We start from the raw sequence: 20,729 nt of genomic DNA, 5'->3' as shown, positions 1-20,729 counted from the left end.
GATGATATTCAAAATACTTGAAAGTAAGAATAGATCACCCCTATAGTCATCAGAATTGCTAATAACTGCTCTGGCATTTGCTAATGAAAACCGGTACCAACCCACAGTCCATCTGGTTCAAAAACTGGTTGCCCATCTGAAGCTGCACTTAACAAACTGCTTCTGCTACTGCTTTTTACACAACTCTTTAAGGTTGAGTAATTTCAAAGCCATAGCCTTAGAAGAAAAATGTGCTTCCTCAATGCAGGTTTTTACATTGCAACATAGCCACCTAGTTTGCTGAGCAACAGAGCAGGTACAAATCTGGGTCATGGCTATATCAGAAATAAGGTATACTAATTATTTATAACCTCACATTGCAAGCACTGTACATCTTAAACTCGTATATCATGAGCAAAGGATGGGTTTTTTCTACCCCTTGTTAAGCCACAATGACAGTTCAAGGAAAAAAAATCATTTTAGAAGATTTAGTAGTACAGTATTTGGAATTTGCTTTTCATAAATCTGTATTCATAGTGAATAAACACCAATTCCAGTAGAACATGCCTCCTTTATTGTTATACCTTAGGGTTGGCTTTATTTAAAAGGAAGGGAGAGGGAGCATGCTACTACTTCATTAACTAAAGCATTTAAGTGGTGGTTGTTGTTGTTGTTATTGTTATTGTTTTTATTACAAAGTACTGTCTATTTACTGAAAGATAAGATTGTGAGCCTATGGGCATGCACCATCTAACAGACATGATACAAAAGGAAAGCAAGATGGGAAGGCAAGAAAGCATTTGAGTATTCTGCATCTTCACCGGCCAATGGATGGGGCCAAGCTGATCTCTTCCTTGCCATGATGTTCTTCCTATGAAGCAAGGCATGCAGCCTCCCAGTAACCTTAGGAGAACATCCCTTCAGCTGTGCACTCCCATCTGGAGCAGAGTGTTCTTTCGTGCAGGAAGTGAGGAAGCAGTGATGCTGCAACTGTTCCTTTTCTGGCTGTTGGATAGGGCCAGGTTGGCCTCCACTTGTCATGCTTATCCTCATATATAGAGGAGAGAGAGGTTTCACAAATATCTTGGCAGAGCTTGAATATAATGATGAACATAAAACAATTCTTCCTAATAGGCAAATACGGTGAATGCCTATTACCTTATTAAAAGAGATCGTTTTATGTAAAGTTATGTCCAATATTTGTTTGAAGGCAGATTGAATAGGTGCCAGTCATTAGAAGGCAGCAACAAAAGGGAAGACTTATTCTGGAGGAAGCATAGGTACGTTTTGGCCATTTTTACTGTCAAGGTAGCTACAAAATTAGCATAATGTATGGGGCTGTCAAGGCACAGTAAACTGAAATGCAATATAACTATTAATGCTGCCTGTTACCTTGAGGAGTGAGGAAGTCATTTTCTGACAGCTGCCATGCTTCATTGTGGCCCCTTTCTAAAACTAGGATTCCTATACATTTCCTTTCTAAATTGCATCCAATATACACACAGCAGCTTGAAATGTGTCTTACATTTAACTGGGTTCACCTTAGGTCAGCCTTCTTTTGTGGCCAGCAAACAAGACATAATCTTCTGTCTGGAAGCTCAGTGGAGGGCACAGTACACTTTCTTGAGATGTGGAAAATGTACATGTCTGATGATTCAGTGTCCAGACAGATTTTGCTTTTGAATTATTAAAGCACTACATAATCTTAAATAACACTACTGCTGTCAAGCAGTATTTTAAATTCCGGTTTCCTCTGTGTTTTATTTATTTTTTATCATTGAAAGAATTTACTGGTGAAGTGTAGGAATGAGGTAGCTTTTGAAGATAAACTTAACATACAAATATATTTTAATAGAAGTTTATCTAATCTGATTGCTAGTCATGGTAGTAACATGAATTTTGTGTGATCTTTGGGGTGCACCTAACCTAGAAAGTTTTCTCTAACTTAAAATGGGTATAATATAATGCAATGGTTATAGGGTTCATTTGAATTAATTATTTTGCCAGTATTGAAGAGAAACCTTCAGATATATAGATATAAAATTTTAATAGCCAACACTTAACTTGCTGGGCTGTTTAATCCAAGTTGATTAACATTAATTTACTGAAATGTTACTATGACAAAATTATAGACCTAAAACCTGGCCTATAAGAAAAAAAAACCATAAAAGATCAAGGCTGGGCTGGATCAAGGGTGTGGTTTTACCACCGAGCGTATTCCCTGAGTGGAATTCTGGGGAAGTGTTCCTGCTAGCAAAGGGAGGCAGCAATTTTGCCAATTCTGCCCAGCCCCTACAGTACAGTGGTACCTCGGTTTATGAACACAATTGGTTCCGGAAATCTGTTCATAAACTGAAGCGTTCATAAACTGAAGCGAACTTTCCCATTGAAAGTAATGGAAAGTGGATTAATCCGTTCCAGACGGTCCGCGGAGTAACCGTTCATAAACTGAAGCGAACTTTTCCATTGAAAGTAATGGAAAGTGGATTAATCCGTTCCAGACGGGTCCGCGAAGTACTTAAACTGAAGCATTCATAAACTGAAACATGGGTGTAATTGGTTCCGGAAGTCTGTTCATAAACTGAAGCGTTCATAAACTGAAGCGAACTTTCCCATTAAAAGTAATGGAAAGTGAATTAATCGGTTCCAGATGGGTCCGCGGCGTTCATAAACCGAAAATTCATAAACCGAGGTGTTCATAAACTGAGGTTCCACTGTACCTAGCACCACCACCTGTACTGCTCCAGAGGGTTGCAGGACCCTCTAAAATAGGGGTTTTGAATAATTGTAACCCTCAGATTCCCAGCTTTTTCTTTTTTTAAGAGCACGTTTCTAACATTTTTAGAGCATGAGATGTGAGGCAGAATGTACAGGTAGCTTCTCACTTTGTGTGAGAAATTAGCCTGCTCCAGACTGTCAATATTTTTTTTGAACCCTGTAGGGAGGGGAATGGGGTAGCCCTGGAAATTCCCCTCCTACCAAAAAATCATTTGGATACCTATGCATGTGAGGGAGAAGTGCCCTTGGAGGAGAGAGACAGAGAGAGAAGTGTATGAGTTCTCTGTGTGTGGGGGGGGACATATATGCATATATGTGTGGTCAGTGAAAGGGAAATGTGTTATCATTAAAGTTAGGTAGGTAGGTATGAATATGTGGTCTGCATTTATGTGTGGTTTGTGGGAGACACAGAGATGTTTATGTGGTGTGTGTGTGTGTGTGTGTGTGAGAGAGAGAGAGAGAGAGAGAGAGAGAGAGAGATGCATGTATGCCTGTGTGTGTATGAGAGAGAGAGAGAGAACGAACGTACGTTGTACCGTGTTTCCCCCTTTTTAAGACACCGTCTTATAACTTTTTTCCCTCAAAAAAACACACGGTGTCTTATTTTCAGAGGATGTCTTGTTTTTATTATATTTTTATGGTACCTATGGTTCCGGGCAGTGGGGCGGCAGGCCTCCTTGGCCGGGCCAGGAAGAGGTGATGCCTTTGTCTTGGTTTTTAAAATCTTTCTCCCATCCCCCCCCAAACCGCTCCAAGGTTCCTGCTGCTTTATTTGGGAGGGGGGTGTTTCGCGAAATACCGTAAATGCATAAAGATGAGCAGGGCTGAGGGATCCCGCCCGGCCTTAGACAGGCCACCCGCGCGCCTTCCACCCACCGCATGAGGCCGGCCGAGCTTGGCGAGGCGGAAGGCCTCCGGGGAATGCGGGGCCCGGGCAAGGCAGCACCGAGAGCCCCCACGGCCGCCAGGAGACGTGACGCGGCCACCGCCCGCGCAGCCATCACCCTCGTCGCTGCGTCCATTTCATGCCTCTTGCTCAAAGCTAGGCGCGGCGTTCACTGTGCTTGGAAGGAGCCGCGTGCCCATGGCTCATGCAGCAAGGGCCCTCCCGACTCCTTCCCAGGTGCCCCTTTCCCCTCTTCCTTGCCGGTTCCGGGCGGTGGGGTGGCAGGCAGGAAGAGGCCAGGCCGCTGGCTCGGCGTTCCGCCCAGCGCTGCTGGGCGCTCTGAGGGCTCGGCGCTGCGGCGCGCTCTGCTCCGCTGGGGCGGCAGGCCTCCTCGCCGTGCGGTCCGGCGGCGCAGAAGGGGCCAGCGGCGCTCCCGCCGCCGCCTGTTGCCCCGGTGGCGCGGAAGGGGCCGCGGGCCTCCCGCCGCCGCTCTGCCTTGGGCCATGCGGCCCCAGAACGTTTCGGCGGCGCGGCTCCTGCCGCCGCCTGTCACCCGCCGCCGCTCTGCCTTGGGCCATGCGGCCCCAGAACATTTCGGCGGCGCGGCTCCTGCCGCCGCTTGTCACCCGCCGCTGCTCTGCTTCGGGCCATGCAGCCCCACAACATTCCGGCAGCGCGGAAGGGGCCAGCAGGGCTCCCGACACCGAGGGGTTTCCCCGTCCGGGCGCTCGAGTGTAAAAAAGTTCTGGGAAGAGTGGGGAGGCTCCCAGCGCGGCTCGCCTGGTGACGCCGAAAGAGGGCCGAGCGCGTGGTGCTTGTGCCTCCTCCTGCTTCTCCCCCCCCCCCGCCCATGTTTGAGGGAGAAATTAGCAGTTGAGGGCGAGGACGGATAGAGAGCTGCACGGCGCTTCAGCAGCAGCAACAGCAGCAACCAGTTCCAGGTGGCTCGGGGTATGGCTTATTTTCGGGGTATGGCTTAATTCCGCAAAAGTGTAAAAATCCTGCTACGTCTTATAAAATGACTACGTCTTAAAATAGGGGAAACATGGTAGCTACCTTGTATATTTTTCCTGAAGTGGTGGGGGAGAAAACAATTTGTGTTGATCTCCACAATCGGTACCAATCAGTACCAATAGGACATAGCTGACTTCCCATGGTAAGCCTGAGGTTTTTGGGGAGGAGGAATCAGCAATGACTGTGCTCTCTCTAACGTTTCGTTACGCTAGGTCCCTTATGGCTGCTGTTTTGTGACCAGTGCCTGCAGCCCTTTCTCAAAACTCAAGGTGCTTATGCTGGTCCAAAAAGGTTAGCAACCCCTCCTCTAAAACACAGTGGAAGGTGGCACATTGGGCAAGAGAGTGCATAGGGGGAAGAATTGGCCGGCCACTGCACTAAAATGGATTGTGCATTTGTAATAAATTGTGAGGCTCGATTAAATTACTGTATGCTACTTATTCTTGTTGTACTGTTAGGCCTTTTGAAGATGTTTCTGCAGGGTACAGAAATATGGCTTTGAAATGGTATCCTAACATATTTGAGCCGTTATGATATAGCGCAGTGGTGGAGAACTCCCAGCCTATGAGCCTCTTCCCCATTTGACCTAAACCTTGCCTACATGTTCACCACATGACTTCCGGCATGCCGAATTCAAAAGGGAAAACCGGGAGCATGCCCTAAGTGCCCTTCCAGTTCTTTCTTTCCAGCTCTTTTTAAAATTTGTCACCTTTTCCATTCGTCCTCCAGTGACTGAAAAAGGTGACAAATTCAAAAAGTGCTAAGTTTAAATTAAATCTAGAAAGGAATAATGAGTAATGCACTTAAAGTGTGCCTCCGCAGCTTGAATTCCCCCCCCCCCAAAAAAAGTATTAAAGTTTTTTCTTTCTTTTTTCAAATAGCTGGATTTCTTCTCATGATTGTATGATGACATTAAGTTGGTGTTAAAATTCTCGCACAGCCTAACACATTTTATAGCAAATTTTCTCACTATGTCACTTTTACTTGTACTTTTTTCAGACATAAGCAGGAAAGTGATCTAAAAAGCCTTCATTATGCATGGGATGGCTGTAGCACATGCCTTAGGATGGGTGGTGAAACAAGCTTGATTTGTTGTTGTAAGATTATTTTGGAATCTTGGTTTTGGTGGGCGTTTCTCCGCCCCCCCCCAATTAACTTACTTTCCAAATCAATAGTGTATTCTATATCTATTATGTCTTCTTTGGTAACTAATGGTTTCTTCATGCCTTGTAAGTTTGCTTTAAAAAGTTAACGTGCCTTTAATAGCATAGAATTTTACCCTATTTACTTGAATGTACAGTACTGCGCACCTTTTTTGGCCAAATTACGTTGCAGAAATTAGAGTGTGCATTAGATTTGATGGCACATTTAGATTCGCCAGCAAAACCTTTTTTAGTTTCAGGGTTTTGAAATTTGAGGTGTGAATTAGATTTGATGGCGCATTAGATTCATGTACATACAGTAATTTGGGTAGCATCTTATGTTGCAGCTGCACAGTTTCTTGGGTTGCATATTCACTCATATGGGATGGAAATGAACGATCTCTTTAAGACGCTTTGCTTGTCATCTTCATACTGAATATTCACTGTGAAGCTTTTTTATTCATCTAGCTTTTGCATAAAACCTCTCTAGTCAACCTGTTGTATTTCTGAATTGGTCTTAGAGTTAGCTTTACCTCAAGTTCAAAATCTAATGCCATCTGTGTATTGTGTGAAAAATTTGACATAATCTGACTTTCTCCTGATATTGAAATGACACTTTCTTTTAGATTGAATTCTGCACCTTCAGTTTTCTTAAGATAATAGTTTATGATATAATCAGGGAAATGTTGATCTGCTTCTTTAAGGTGTATTTCCCTACCCCCGGCATTTGTTACTAATTTTCTGATATGATTTCTTTATTTAAATACATGTGCAGATACCAAAAACAGCATTTTATTCTTGCCTTGTTTTGTGTTATATGCAATAAACTTGGCTAATTAGGATTTAAATATTTATCAAGCTATTGATAAATTTATTAATCAAGTTCGGGGCTTGGTGTAGAGGTGTAACTTTGAACCTTAAGGTTCACCAACACTTTGAAAATAAATAAGGGAATTTTTTCACATTCTGCTAGTGCTTTCCCTTTTTAGTTAATAATTTAGAGACCTCAAGTGCAAGAGATAGCTTAAAAGCAAACATGCTGGAGGATGCTCGACCAAGTTTTGCTTGCTCAGCAGAAACTATCTTTGAGAACATGTCAAGGATCTGCATGCTTTGGGAAGGGTTAAAAAGAACTAATAAATACATTTTGCTGTTGTTTCAGGTGTTCCAACGCCAAGTCCAGAAATCCTTCGTCATACCTTAAACATGCTGGTACGGGAGAGGAAAATATACCCAACACCAGATGGCTACTTCATTGTGACCCCACAGACTTATTTTATAACACCATCCCTTATAAGAACTAACAGTAAATGGTACCATCTGGATGAGAGGATACCTGACAGGTCTCAGTGTACCTCTCCACAGCAAGGAACTATAACGCCTTCCACCTCAGGCTGCGTCAGAGACCGAACATTACCCAAAAACCACTGCGACTCCTGCCATTGTTGTAGAGAAGACATGCACAGCATACATGCCTCCACTCTACAGAGGAAATCGGCAAAAGACTGCAAGGACTCCTACTGCCCCCCTTCCATGTGCCAGGTGCCACCCACTGAAAAAAGTAAAAGTACTGTAAATTTTTCGTATAAAACAGAGACACTTACAAAGCCTAAGGATGGAGAAAAGCAGTCTAAGAAATTTGGGCTAAAATTGTTTCGACTAAGCTTCAAAAAGGACAAGACAAAACAGCTGGCCAACTTTTCTGCCCAGTTTCCTCCAGAAGAATGGCCTTTGAGGGATGAAGATACCCCTACCACTATACCGAGGGAGGTAGAGATGGAGATTATTAGGCGTATTAACCCAGATCTAACTGTGGAAAATGTCATGAGGCACACTGCACTAATGAAGAAACTTGAAGAAGAAAAAGCTCAACGAAGCAAAGCTGGATCTTCAGCTCACCATAGTGGGAGAAGCAAAAAGAGTAGAAGTCATAGGAAGTCTCATGGGAAATCTCGGTCACATAGCAAAACTCGGGTCTCTAAAGGAGATCCTTCAGAGGGTTCCCATTTGGATGTTCCGGGTGAAAGAGAGTATGATTTCTATGATCCCCTCACAAGGTCCCCACGGGAAGGCTGTTTCATAATAGAACACAAGAGGGACAATTTTATTATGCACAGCAGCCCTAACGTAATTGAATCTCACTTTCCTATGACACCTGAATGGGATGTATCTGGTGAACTAGCCAAAAGGAGAACTGAAATGCCTTTTCCTGAACCTTCAAGGGGAAGCTCCCATTCTAAGGTCCATCGAAGCCACAGCCATACGCAGGACCGAAGATCAAGGAATGAGAGGTCTCATAAAGCCAAGGAGCGGTCTCGATCGATGGATAACTCCAAAGGACCTCTGGGTGCTCCTTCTTTAGGTACACCTGAAGACATAGCTGAAGCTTGCAGTCAAGATGACCAAACAACCAGCCAAACGTACATTGACGATAGCACCTTAAGGCCTTCTCAATCACTCAGTCATCAAAGGGCTCTTATGTCATCTGTAAACTACAAAGAAGTAGTTAAACCTGAAAAGACTGGTGGCAATTCAGAAACTCCCATTTCCTGTAGCCTCTTGGAACAAAGCAAGCCAGCCGAGAATTTGCCCCCGTACAATGAGCTCAACTCCTGTACAACGAAATCAGCAATTGATGATTATTTTCAGTGCAACACTTCTAGTGAAACTGTACTTACTGCTCCTTCACCTTTGGGGAAAAATAAAGAAGACCACGACACAGTGATTTTGACAGAAAGCATTAAAAAAGTGTCTCCCTCGGAAAGGCAGTCTCAGCACATAGCCAGAGAGCCTGGGGTGCACAAAGAGGAGTCGCCTAAAGGGCCAAACAGCAGTGGTGGACCAGTTGCAACTAGCCAACCCCCCGAAGTGATTGCAAATGGCCGACTGGTTCAACACCACAACACGGAATCTAGTAGCCTTGATAAGAGGAAAGAAATATTTAGTAAAGACACACTTTTTAAGCCTCTCCACAGTACTCTGTCTGTGAACAGTTTTCACAAGCCTGGTGTGCCACTACTAAAACCTCATCAAAAGACACCTTCTGATGCATTGCCAGGCAGATGCGACAAACTCGAGCAAGCTATGGTAACCTCAGTAACACAAGTCATACCTGTTTCACAGAGACAGCAAGAAACAGCCAGGAACCAAGAGGCATCCTTTGACTATTACAACGTATCGGATGATGACGATTCTGACGAAGGGACCAATAAGAACGCTGAAGAAGAAAAGAACCGGGATGATGTGGGCACTATGCAGTGGCTTCTTGAGCGGGAAAAAGAAAGAGACCTGCAAAGGAAGTTTGAGAAGAATCTGACCCTCCTTGCTCCAAAGGAAACGGAAAACAGCAACAACCAGAGAGCCACACATTCAGCAAGACTGGACAGCATGGACAGCAGCAGCATCACCGTCGATAGTGGGTTCAATTCGCCACGGTAAGATCTTAACATTCATTTACCAAAACCTGTAACATTTTAATCTTAAATTATCGTGTCCTACGTATGCATTAAGTATTACGAGGCTGGGCTATTATTCGATGATAGCATTTTATAACAGGTTTTCTCTGCTAACTTTATGCTGGCTGGTTGGTTACTCTTCCCAAGTTAGGCAGCCACCAGACATTTGTGAGGTTGTTTACACAACTGGGGATAATTGTGATTATTTCAGAGGATGACTAGGTCAGTATTATTCTGCTAAATAATCAATACCTTTAAGCTCACAAAGGTAACCCAACTCTTTCTGAATTAACTTCGTCACCGTACCGTCAAGTGGTAAAGAAAGCCTTTTTCTACTGAAAAGGGAGAGCATGAACCCATTAGAGCCAAACTCTGCTTATACTTTTCCTTAAGCTTTGGCAAAAATTGATGTGATACAGATACTCAAACATGGTGCAGCTGTGTGGTGAAATTCTTGCCTATATGGATTATCTGCCTAGGTTTATGTACTCGAATATAGAAGGGATCCTATAGGATTGCAGAGTCAAGTCATTCTTTGTTTTATTGCAATGAATAGTGAACCCTACCAATCTCTGCACACTTCTGGTAATGATTGCAATAGTCTTTATATTATCAGTTATCCTGAAATGAAGACAAAAGTAGTGAGCGACCAATGTTGGAAGGACAACTCATTGGGAAGAATGCCTGTGGAGCCCACAGTTGCTTCCTCTAGCAGTGCTAGACTAGACTTGTGTCCTCTGAGGCCAGAGAGCAGGAGGAAAAGAGAGCATGATCTCAACAAGATCAGGTTCCTCCCACACTGTTTCTTAATCTAAGGCAAGAAGTTGTACAGATAGTCAGATCTGGTGATCAGACTGTAGGCTGTGACATTTTTCCTACACAGAAATGATCTTCTGTCGGAAATTTGTCATGCATGAAATAGCACTGTTAGCTCGATCTTGGTGCCCTTTGGCTCTGGAAAGAGAGCTTGCTTTTCTCACAGCTGCTTCTTGCTGTTAACTCAGGGAGCCTGTGCCTAGAAGGTTCGATTCCTGTGCCGGAGGCTCTTAATTACGAGTTTCTCTGAGCTTCTGTAGACCTTGCTGTTGTCTTTGTTTTCTGGTCAGCTCCCACAGAGCTCTGTTGTTGTTTCTCAAATTGGCCTATTTTCTACTGGGTTTATAGCTCTTGGAGACCAGACAAAGATGAGGATGGTCTTATTGCACGTGCTTTGTTAAAAGTAAATTGCTTCTATCAAACTACCTGCATCTTTTACAGAAAAGATGCAGTGCTTTCTGTGTGGTGATGACTGCCTTTTCCAGGGTATGTGTGGAGGTGCAATTTTATTTGACTATTTCAACCAAGCATTTTTTTAAAAAAAAATTGCCAGTTTTATGGACATGCTATTCATATCATATGAATGTAAAAGGCAGGCTTTGTTTCTATCCTGCAGGTTCTGTATTCTAATCTCTCTGCCTCTGTAGCTCAGAGGGAGAGCATTTGCCTTGCAGGCAGAAGATCTTAGGTTCAGTTATTGGCATCTCCAGGTTGAGCTAGGAGCATCTCCTGTCTGAAACCCTGGATAGCCACTGCCAGTCAGTGTCAGCAAAACTGTCACAGATGGTTCAATATTCCAACTCAATATCAGGCAGCTTCCTGTATTGCTTCTCTCATAGACAGAACCTTTTTAACCCCTTATTTTTTATTTTCCTTAATCTTTCACTGGCTCAGGGAAGAACTTAGTGAGTGTTTTGCAAATCTCCATGCATTAATACCCTGCAAAATGCCACTCAACAGGATTTTCAAAGTAAAGGTTGGGGTGGATTTTTTTGCATGTGTGGAACAGGGGTTTTAGTCTGTTAATGACTAAGGTTCTCTTCAGATTATTTTCCATGGATCAAACAGAGTGCATTCCTTGCTCTTAATATACTCCATAATTTACAAAATCAGGAAACTATGGTTAGTAATTGCCCTCTAAACCAAGATCGGAAATCATGGCTTGAAGTGGATTTCTGATGCTGGATTGGAGAACAGTCCTATCTTGCTAGTTCACAAGTCACACAGCAAAGCAAATTAGGGTTCATGCTAAGTGGGAAATGGAAAGAGAAGCCTCAGAGGAAACAAACAAAGTTTGGAGGATCACTTGAATTGAGTCAGTTCAGATTAATACCTCTGGAAAAACTACGTACCGGTATATGAACATGGATTTAAATTTATTCTGCAGTTTCCTACATTTCCCTGCATATAGCACTGTAGTCAACTATCCATTTGTGTAGTTTCATACACATTTTATTTGTATGATTACATTTAGCAAAAGTTACAATCTCATTTTGGTGCAGACAAAAATCAGAAAATACAATGGTTCCTCGGTTTTCGAGCGCCTTGGAAGCCGAACGTTTTGGTTTTCGAACACCAAAAACCCGGAAGTAATTGCTTCCGTTTTCAAATGCACCTCAGATGTCAAATGGCTTCCGCTGCGTTTTTTCCAATTTCCCCATTGACTTGGCAGCCAGCCCTTTGCGCCTCAATTGTTGAACATTTTGGAAGTCAAACGGTCTTCCAGAACAGATTACATTCAACAACCGAGGTACCACTATATATACACTACTGGGGCATAGAGATGTGAAGGCCCAGGGAAAAAACGAAAAAATTCGGGGGGAAATGGTTTCCCCCCATTTTTTTCCTGAAGCCTTTTTATTTTTTTTCCGAAAAATTGGAAAAATAAAAAATAGATTGATTATGGAACGTTTTATTTTAACATGACGAATAAAATGTTTTAAAATAAGGGGTTCAAATATTTTATAAATCATTTAAAAAATATGTGTATGGTATCAGATTATTCTAATTTCTGTGAGGACAAGCAAGTCATAGGTTACAAACTGAACTCTCCAATGCAAGAACAAGATACATTTCTTCTTTTAGGAGGAGCTGTTGTCACCAGAAAATAAAAAGGTTTCAGTTTTGTTTTTGCATGTGTGTGGTATGCATTGGTTCTGTTCCTCTTCACTAGGCCTCAAAGCACTGGAAGAAAATATAGAGCAACAAAAAGGGCCTGAAAGTGTTGTCGTGGCAATCAGAGAAGTGTTATGAAAGAAAAAATAAATGAAAATATTTTAAACATTAAATGCTGGAAAACAGTCTTTAAAAAGTGAAATAAACTAATTTAAGCATATAGTAGTAGCTAAGGTGGTTAACAGATCACACACATCAGTGTGAGGGAAATACATAAGGTCTCATAGAGGTGGAGTAAGCATGTTGCATAGCAAACAGTGATGAATGAAAAGTTAAATTTCAGTTCCTGTTTGGATACACTATATTTTTAATATGCTAGTTGTGATAATTTTATGCCCATTAAACTTGTCCATAGTTATATTTTATGTTTCTAAAGTAACAGAATGACTTTCAATCTGGAAAAGAAAAAAGAAGTGCTAATTCCGAAAACCCCCGGAAAAAAACGGGTGTTTTTTTTCCAAGCTTCAAAATTTTCAGAAATTTTACATCTCTACTGGTGGACTAAACGACTAAACAACAACAACAACTGGTGCATATGTATCTTAACATTTTTTATTTGTTACTTATGCAGTTTCTGCATATAAAGAGCAATATTGCATTCACTCAAAAAAAAATACTGTAATTTGTTCCTATTTTGAGAGAATGGACAGTTGGCCTAGGACATGAACCCACCTGTCCAACTAGAACATCTATGCTAATATTGTGAAGAAACTGGGATGGAGGAAAGGAATAAGCATGTTTTCTCTTCTTCCTTCAAATCTTCCAGGTTGCTACCACAGTTTTTTAGATTTTTATATTGCTGAAGCTCCCTTTCAGTGATTCTTACATTGCCTGCCATACTCCTAGAATGGAAGGTAATATAAGAAGGTAATTCACAGGAAACAACCAAGCTGGGTGTTACAGCCTTTTGTGACCTATATAACCAGGGCCGTCTTAAGCATGCCTGGCACCCTGGCGTGCCGGATCCCTCCGGTACCCCCGCCCCATCCCTTTTCCCTGTGCGCAGCGGAGGCGGCCCCAGGCCCGCACGCCTCTGGAGAGCGGCCTGAACAGGTGAGAAGCACACCTAGGGCTGCATCCGGTGCGCCTGGGGTGGCCTCCGCCATGCCTCGCAGCGGGCACAGCGGCGCCCCCTGGTGGCCTGGTGGCCTGGTGCCCCGCGCCACCGGACCCGGGCCTAGAGACGGCCCTGTATATAACATGCTATACGTTTTAACTTTGAGGGAAAGAAGTGGAAAGGATCAAAACAGCTGGTGTGGAAGATATCCTAAGGAGAAGATAGCAAATACTGTACCTTTAATTTAATTTGTAATTTTAATGTATTGGGTTAAAATATATATATAACTTTTTTTACTTCCTTGAAGTTTGTGTTTTGGAAATTTTAAATGAAAATTGTTAAGGCCAATGGCAATAACATTAACATTGCTGCTGATAATTAATAAAGTGCTCTATGTGCGGTTGGTTACCCTTGAAAAGTGTTCTGAAACTGCAACTGCTGCAAAACACTGTAGCCAGGTTGCTGACAGGTGCTCGATATTTTGATTCTGTCATGCCAGTTTTGTGTGATCTGTACACTGTTTACTGGTGTGTTTCTGGCCCCAGTTCAAGGTGCTACTGGTGTTGACCTTTTGGGCCCTGATTACCTTGAGAACTGCCTTTTTCTGCACATTTCTCCCAACATTGCCAGTCATTTATGTGAAGCCCTACTCTACATCTTCAATCCCTGGAAGCAGGACTAGTAGTAACTACGATTCGGGCCTTTTCCCTCCGTGCAACACATGTAGAATGCCAGCTTAGATGTGTTAGGTCTACACTATATTGTATTTGTGGCTGGTAAAAATATTAATTAATTTAAAAGATTGTTCTCTCTTTGCTGATTTATCTTTGTCTTAATTTTAGTGGGATTTTAATTCTTGTTATTCTTTTTATTTATTTTTACATTGATACCAATATTTATTTTACTGGGGATTTTATATATTTTGTTCTTTGAGTTTATTTGGAAATTAAATGATGTATATATATATATTTTAGAGTTATACAATCAACAACTCTGTTCAGCAACATTTGTTGGTGATGGTGCTGTGAGCTCCTACCAATAGTCCATAATGCCATATCTCCCCTATATGTTCAGTGAGAAGTGTGCCTAGGGTGTTCATTCTTACTGTTTTATTACTGATGTGATATTTCCACCATGATCACTCTCTAGTTGAAATGCCACTGCAGAATGATGGCATTTCAGGAATTGGCTGGCTATAAAAGTCTATTTGTGGCAGAGCAATTGGGTTATCTGGGAAAGATTTACCATCGGCTGAACAATATGGCTTCGTATGAGATATTAATGGCCTAAAAATGAACTTGGAATTGAGGTAGGAATTGATTAGTTTGATTATTTAAGCTATGTGCCGCTTAATATACTAAAAATTAAAATATTTCAAAAATACACAGTTACATACAAAAATGTTACATTAATACAAATATATATATACAGTGGAACCTTGGTTCTCAAACTTAATCCGTTGGACTCCTGAAACGTTCCGAAACCAAGACACAGCTTCTGATTGGCACAGGCGAAAAACGTTCAGAAACTGGAGCACTTCCGGGTTTTCAGCGTTCAGGAGCCGATTTGTTCGTCATCTAAGCCATTTGAGAACCAAGGTTCCACTGTATATAAATCAATATCAGTTCATTTGCCTTTTGACTCACCCTTCCTCTCAGCCTCTGGGTTCTCACCCGGGGTCTAAACAAACACTCAATTCACCCACAACAAGAAGAGCTCATGGAAATAGCGGACATTACCCTAATCTTTCACTCTAGACTTGCTTTTTATGGGCAGGCCCAAGGTGGATGGCACTTCCTCAGGCTGCACACAGCAGTGTCCCATTGAGCTGCACTCTCTACACCAATTTCTAGGTACAGCAGGTTTGTTGGGTCTAGAGGATGGGAAGAGGGAGCCCCTCTCCTCACAGCTCTTTCTTATGAAAAATAAAAGAGCCAACCTGCTATTCTTAACATAAACATGAATGATACTTAACTATAACAGACAAAAGTGAATGTTGCTTTACACAGAAGGAACAAAGAGAGGGTAACAGAAGGGGAAAGTAAAGAACTTCAGAAGCAAACTTATTACAATTGTCTTGTAGCTTCATGCACGCATATCCTTTTTCTTTGCCCCTCCCCTGGGAGACCCAAGCATGATGATGTTTTTGATACACAAAGGAATATTGGTAACATGCCTAGGCCCACACATATTTTGGGCAGGGATAAGGTCAGTCTTTTGTCATAGTTGCATGATAAAATTATGGAAAATGTGTCATGCTGACAGCATGATATATATTAGAAATTATTTTTAAAGGCTTTTCAGATTTATCCTGAAATGTTCTGTATGCTACATAAGGAGCAGTAAGTGCCTGTGCTCAGTGGAGCCTGTGATACAGCAGTAATTCTTATATCTTAGTTCAGTCATGCAGCCACACGTCTGGTCCAGGGCAACCCTGTTCTTGAGTGCACCAGTCTGGAATGGAAAGGTGCTACGTTTCACCTGCAATTGGGATATATTGTTTGCCTCACTTGAACAACAATTGGCAATATCTGCACCTTGACATGGGCTCAGTATTAAGGACTTATTAAATCTTGCATAAAGTATTGAAATTATTAATTTTAACATATACAGTACTAGTATTCAGTGTTGAAGAATTTTGATTGCTTAGCTCCATAATATGTTTCCTGTGTTTCTAAGGGTTAAAAAAATATCACTGGAATTAACTCCCAAATTGTCTTTAGAAGGAGGTATGTGTACTCATCAAAGGACATGTGTATATTTTGCACCAAAAGAGCAAGTGAAACAAGGCCACCAAGTTTTGCACCAAAAAGGCTGGATTCTGCAGCTAGATTGTGTTGTGCCAGTCAAGTAAATAATGTGCAGTTACTTTATTTAATTCTGCTTCTGCTCTTAAGGAGGGGCAAAAGGCTCCACCGGACAATGAAATGATTACTATGGAGGCCGATTATGGCTTCTTAGTAGACATTGTTTATGTACTTTCAAACCTACCTTTGCAGGCATAAGGGCTAGAAACCTATTTTTCCAAAAACAGAAAGCTGAGATGTAATTCCCAGTACAGATTGTGATGGGTTTTCAGCACATGGGTGGAATTTACAGCTTGCACAGACCTGAATATATTGGCCAGGTTGCACATAATGGTAAAGCAAGCTACTGTATGGCTTACTAGGACCATGCAAATGTGTGGACTCCCAGAGAGAAGCTTGCATCCTCTTTGCTCCTCCACAGTCTCTTTTTTACTCCTACGCTGATGTTGTCTAAACCAGGGCTCACAGTTTATCTCTTTCCTCACTAGAACCATGAGCTGAAGCCAAGGTTTGTTTTTGACTATAGGTTGCAGCTACCTGAATCATGAGTTCAGATGACATGCAAAGCCATACCATGGCTTGGCTTAGCACATAACAAAAGACAGAGGATGTGAAAAGCAACTGTGAGCTCTTCTCCAGGAGTCTGCATGTTTACACAGCTCTGATAAGCTATAATTTGACTTTCTGTGATGTGGAAGCATCTGAACCCAGAATTTTGGTTTGTCAGTCAACAACAAACTTGGCTTGAGTCTGCCTAGAAATCCTGGTTTTTTAAGAAGGAAACAAACCATATTTGGACATCACACTAAGCTGTTTTTTTTACCCACTGATGTCCGGGCAAGAGAGAAGTAGGAGCGATTGGGCCTTGTGCACAGTATGGTTTATTAAACTAGTGTCTTCGGCTTACTGTTAAAATGAAAAAGTAGGAATTCCTTTATATAACCTTCTGTGTTACCTTTTCTTGCAGGCAAGTAGATGGATATATGTACAACTGTTATATGTGTGTTTGTTTCCCCCCTTCTCTCTCTAGTACTCGTGAGAGCTTAGCTTCCAACACGTCAAGCATTGTTGAAAGCAACAGGCGCCAGAACCCAGCCCTCAGTCCTGCACATGGTGGTGCAGGTCCAGTGTTCAGCTTCCGTGCAACTGCTGACCCGCCAACAAGCGAAAATGAAAAACTGCAGAAACCTGCTAATTGCCTGCAAGCTTCTGTTACAAGTGTTTGATAGTGCTTTCTGCCTCAGATCTTCTGTCTCATCCTATACAGCAAAGTTTACGACACTGGGACTGATGTTTACGTCTTTTGGAGGGGGGGGGGGGAAACCAGGCATCTCAACCGCACAGTTTTTGTGTCTACCTAAACTGGGTAGGGCTAGGGACAACAAAGAAATCTTTATTTCAAGGTATTGCTTTTCACATTTTGCGGCTCTGTAGCAAGAGAATAGCAGTAGGGATAATATGTACACTTTTGCTTCACTTAATCGTAACTGAGCACATATATGAAAGTCTAGACACTGTAAGTGTAACCTGCATTTTCAATGTCATGCAGTTGCCAACTTCATTTTAAAATGCCACAGATATGTGATGCCCCCCCTACCACTGGTTAAACTATTTGCCACAGAGATGGTTCTTTTCCTTTATAAACTGAGCCTTCGTTGAAAGTAAACAGCTAAGGGTCACCTTGAGGGAAAACAATGCGAAATGAGTCTAGGAAAGACCTCAGCTCTACCTGTGAATTATTTATACATCTGTCATTTTCACTGTGAGTCTTCATGACATGATCTTGCAAGAATCCATAGCAAACGTAAGTCAAAAGAGGTCGCGTTTTGGGGAAGAGGTGGGAAATAATGGAGATGTTATCTATTTTTACTTTGATTTTTTTTTAAAGTATGAGATGTTTACCTAAAACTTAATTCTTAATTTCCCCTAGTTGAAAGCAGGGATATAAGACTTTGAATTGAAGGTGAGGAAGGAGAGACCTAACTTTGATTGAGGCACATCACTAAGTGATAGAAGAGGTAACAGGTGTTTTTGGTTTTTAAAAATATAAAAGGCAAGTAAAGTGATCACTTTTTAAATGTGTCACTCCAGTTGTTACCCCAAATTATTATTATTGTTATTATTCTCAAAGTAATTTGTTAAGAAGAAGAAGAAGAAGAAGAAGAAGAAGAAGAAGAAGAAGAAGAAGAAGAAGAAGAAGAAGAAGAAGAAAGCTCTTTGTGATACAAATGATGAATTATAGCCTGAAGGGTTGATTTCTTTCTATGGAAGGACATATTATATTTTTATTTTATGTAGCTTTTAGAGTGCCTAAATTAGGCTATTGAAACTAGCATACACTGTAGAGAAAAGATTTAGAGACTTAATAAACTTCAGGCCTTTTATTGAATTACATTTCTTTGTGAGGAAACATTGTATGGAAATACTTAGTTTAAAAATAATCATGAGTTTTAAATGTGTCCAGGTGGATCGCTGATGAAGAGAGAGATTATTTGTTTGATCCGAGAAAATGAGATATTCATTGATGTACTCAAAAGTTTGCTAAGTTTTTCATCAACAAAGGTTAGTTCAATAAAAGACATCGCGTTACCTCTTTTGTGAGTCTCACAAAGTTGATAGCAGAAGTTCTGTATCCACAGGTTTATTATATCTAATGTGTATGTCCTGAAATTGCTAATCCAAAGTAATCTATTTTTTAAGAAAAGTATTCTAGATTAATGTTTAGAGAGATCTGCAATTTCAAGAGTAAACTTGAAAAGTATAAAGGGCCAAATTCTGCTGTCTGTTATTTATGCAACCCAGTACTGCATAAATTTTGTTTTCAAACAATCATAATGGTGGTACAAGTAGAATAAGAAAACACAATAAGAAAGATCAGAAGCAGTGTAAATTGTTGTATGGATTGACATTTACACTATCTGTCTTTTGTTGATATCCAGGTGATATAACCAAGCATACCATTAAAGACGGTATTTTCATCAGGTACTGGTGATGATTTGTATAACCTGTTCAAGCTTCACTTGTGTTCTGTGTTGTCTTCTGAAAGTGCACTCTTACCTTAAACAGTTTTAAACAGCTTTCAGGTGCTTATTAAATAGCTTTACAAACACTAGGCACAATTGGTTTCAGTTTACACCGGGGTAAATCAGTCCATTGCAAATCCAGGGCACTCTGGTACATATGCAGGGACTCAGATGTGTGTTTAGTACCGAACAAACTGGAGCTCTTCCTTTAACTTTAGCGTTAGGAAATGCTCCATACATGAAATCCCATTGTGCACACTGAGCCTTCTGGGTCCTGTGAAGCTTTGAGTTGTAGCCCTGCTATCTGGAACAACCAGTGAAGAATCAGGCCTAGATACTTGCTTTATTATCATATATATATTCTATTTGCTACAAGTAGTGAGATGGCTCAGTGCATATAATGGAGATTATTATGCTGCTTGGTTGGTTAGTTACTTGGCCTCCTGCCTTATAAATACCTTTGAAACTATGGTATAATAACCTAGAAATGCATTGCCTGACAAATCTCATTCCTTACATAGGTAACTCTGGGAATATTTAATACATGCAGGTTCCAGAGTTATTACGTTTTGGGGAGGAAATTGCTATAATGCTATACAGTAGCAATGTATGGGTTTTTTGTTTTTTTAAAAGACATGCTCTGATATTTATAGTATGCATCAATTCACTACAATTGCTGGAAAGATATCAGAATTCATAACTGAAAGTAAAAATTAAAATGCGGTATAAAAATGTGAATGAGGAAGATATTACCATGTATGGGAAATATGCTTCCATTAGTTAAGATTATTGAAATGGATACATTAAGCAGTTATACAAAAGACATCATTCCAGTGTTTTAACAATAAATTCTCCCTCAGCTGACATTTAAAGGTCCCCAAAGATGAGCTTTTAAAAGGTTCTGTTAATATTGGCATGGCTATTGGCCAATAATATGTTTGTGGCATTTTATTAGCATTAATGTGAATCTCGGAACATGTTATATAAATGAAACTTACAAAAAGAAACATTATTAATGTGCATTCTTTTAAAAAAGAAATATTAAGAAAGTCCATTTTGAGATTATAGACATATACTCACAGGAGTGGAGCTTGAGTGTTTTTATCACTGTTATCCTGTGATGAAATCATGATGACCTTATATTGCATGGTTGATCATCTATCATCCTTCTAATGTATCAACTTAAAGGTTTACAGAACCAGAATGCGTTGAATCTCTATGTTGTGTTCAACTTTAAAGGGTCAACACAAATCTGTCGGCATTTTGCACACTTGATATGTATTATTATAATACAACATGTTACTTTTATGGTAAAATTCTTTTTTACACATATAACTACCTCCATGAATTTGATGAAATGCAGCAACATGTCTTTTTTAAAAAAAGGGTATTGTTAAGAGCGACGTTTAAACTTTATGAAGAAATAGGCCATGACGTTCTCTTGTGTGTCGATGCTTGCATATGAAGTCATTTTTCATTGCCATGATTTCCTGTTACTGTATTCAATTGGCTTTTGGCTTTAGTAGTACGAGATTTTATACAAGGGTCATAGAATCTTTTAGATAAACAAAGGGGGGGCTCAAATTTGTCCTTTGTC

The 20,729-nt window shown here is 41.0% G+C and overlaps 1 protein-coding gene across 3 annotated transcripts in view; it reads left to right on the top strand.

Annotated features, from left to right (window-relative positions):
• STOX2 (storkhead box 2) overlaps nucleotides 1-19,088 on the top strand; it is a 134,993-nt gene extending 115,905 nt beyond the window's left edge. For all 3 annotated transcript variants that reach the window (XM_088661058.1, XM_035111718.3, XM_035111719.3), the window contains 2 exons: nucleotides 6,962-9,233; nucleotides 17,140-19,088. In XM_088661058.1, the coding sequence (XP_088517184.1) occupies nucleotides 6,962-9,233; nucleotides 17,140-17,335 (2,468 nt within the window). In that variant the 3' untranslated portion in view covers nucleotides 17,336-19,088. The remainder of the gene's footprint in view (nucleotides 1-6,961; nucleotides 9,234-17,139) is intronic.
• The last annotated feature ends 1,641 nt before the right edge of the window (nucleotides 19,089-20,729 follow it).

This window comes from Zootoca vivipara, chromosome Z1, assembly GCF_965207765.1.
Source record: "Zootoca vivipara chromosome Z1, rZooViv2.hap1.1, whole genome shotgun sequence".
NCBI lineage: Eukaryota > Metazoa > Chordata > Lepidosauria > Squamata > Lacertidae > Zootoca > Zootoca vivipara.
Note: the sequence above shows the minus strand (reverse complement) of the source record. Positions and strands in the feature narration are given on the sequence as shown.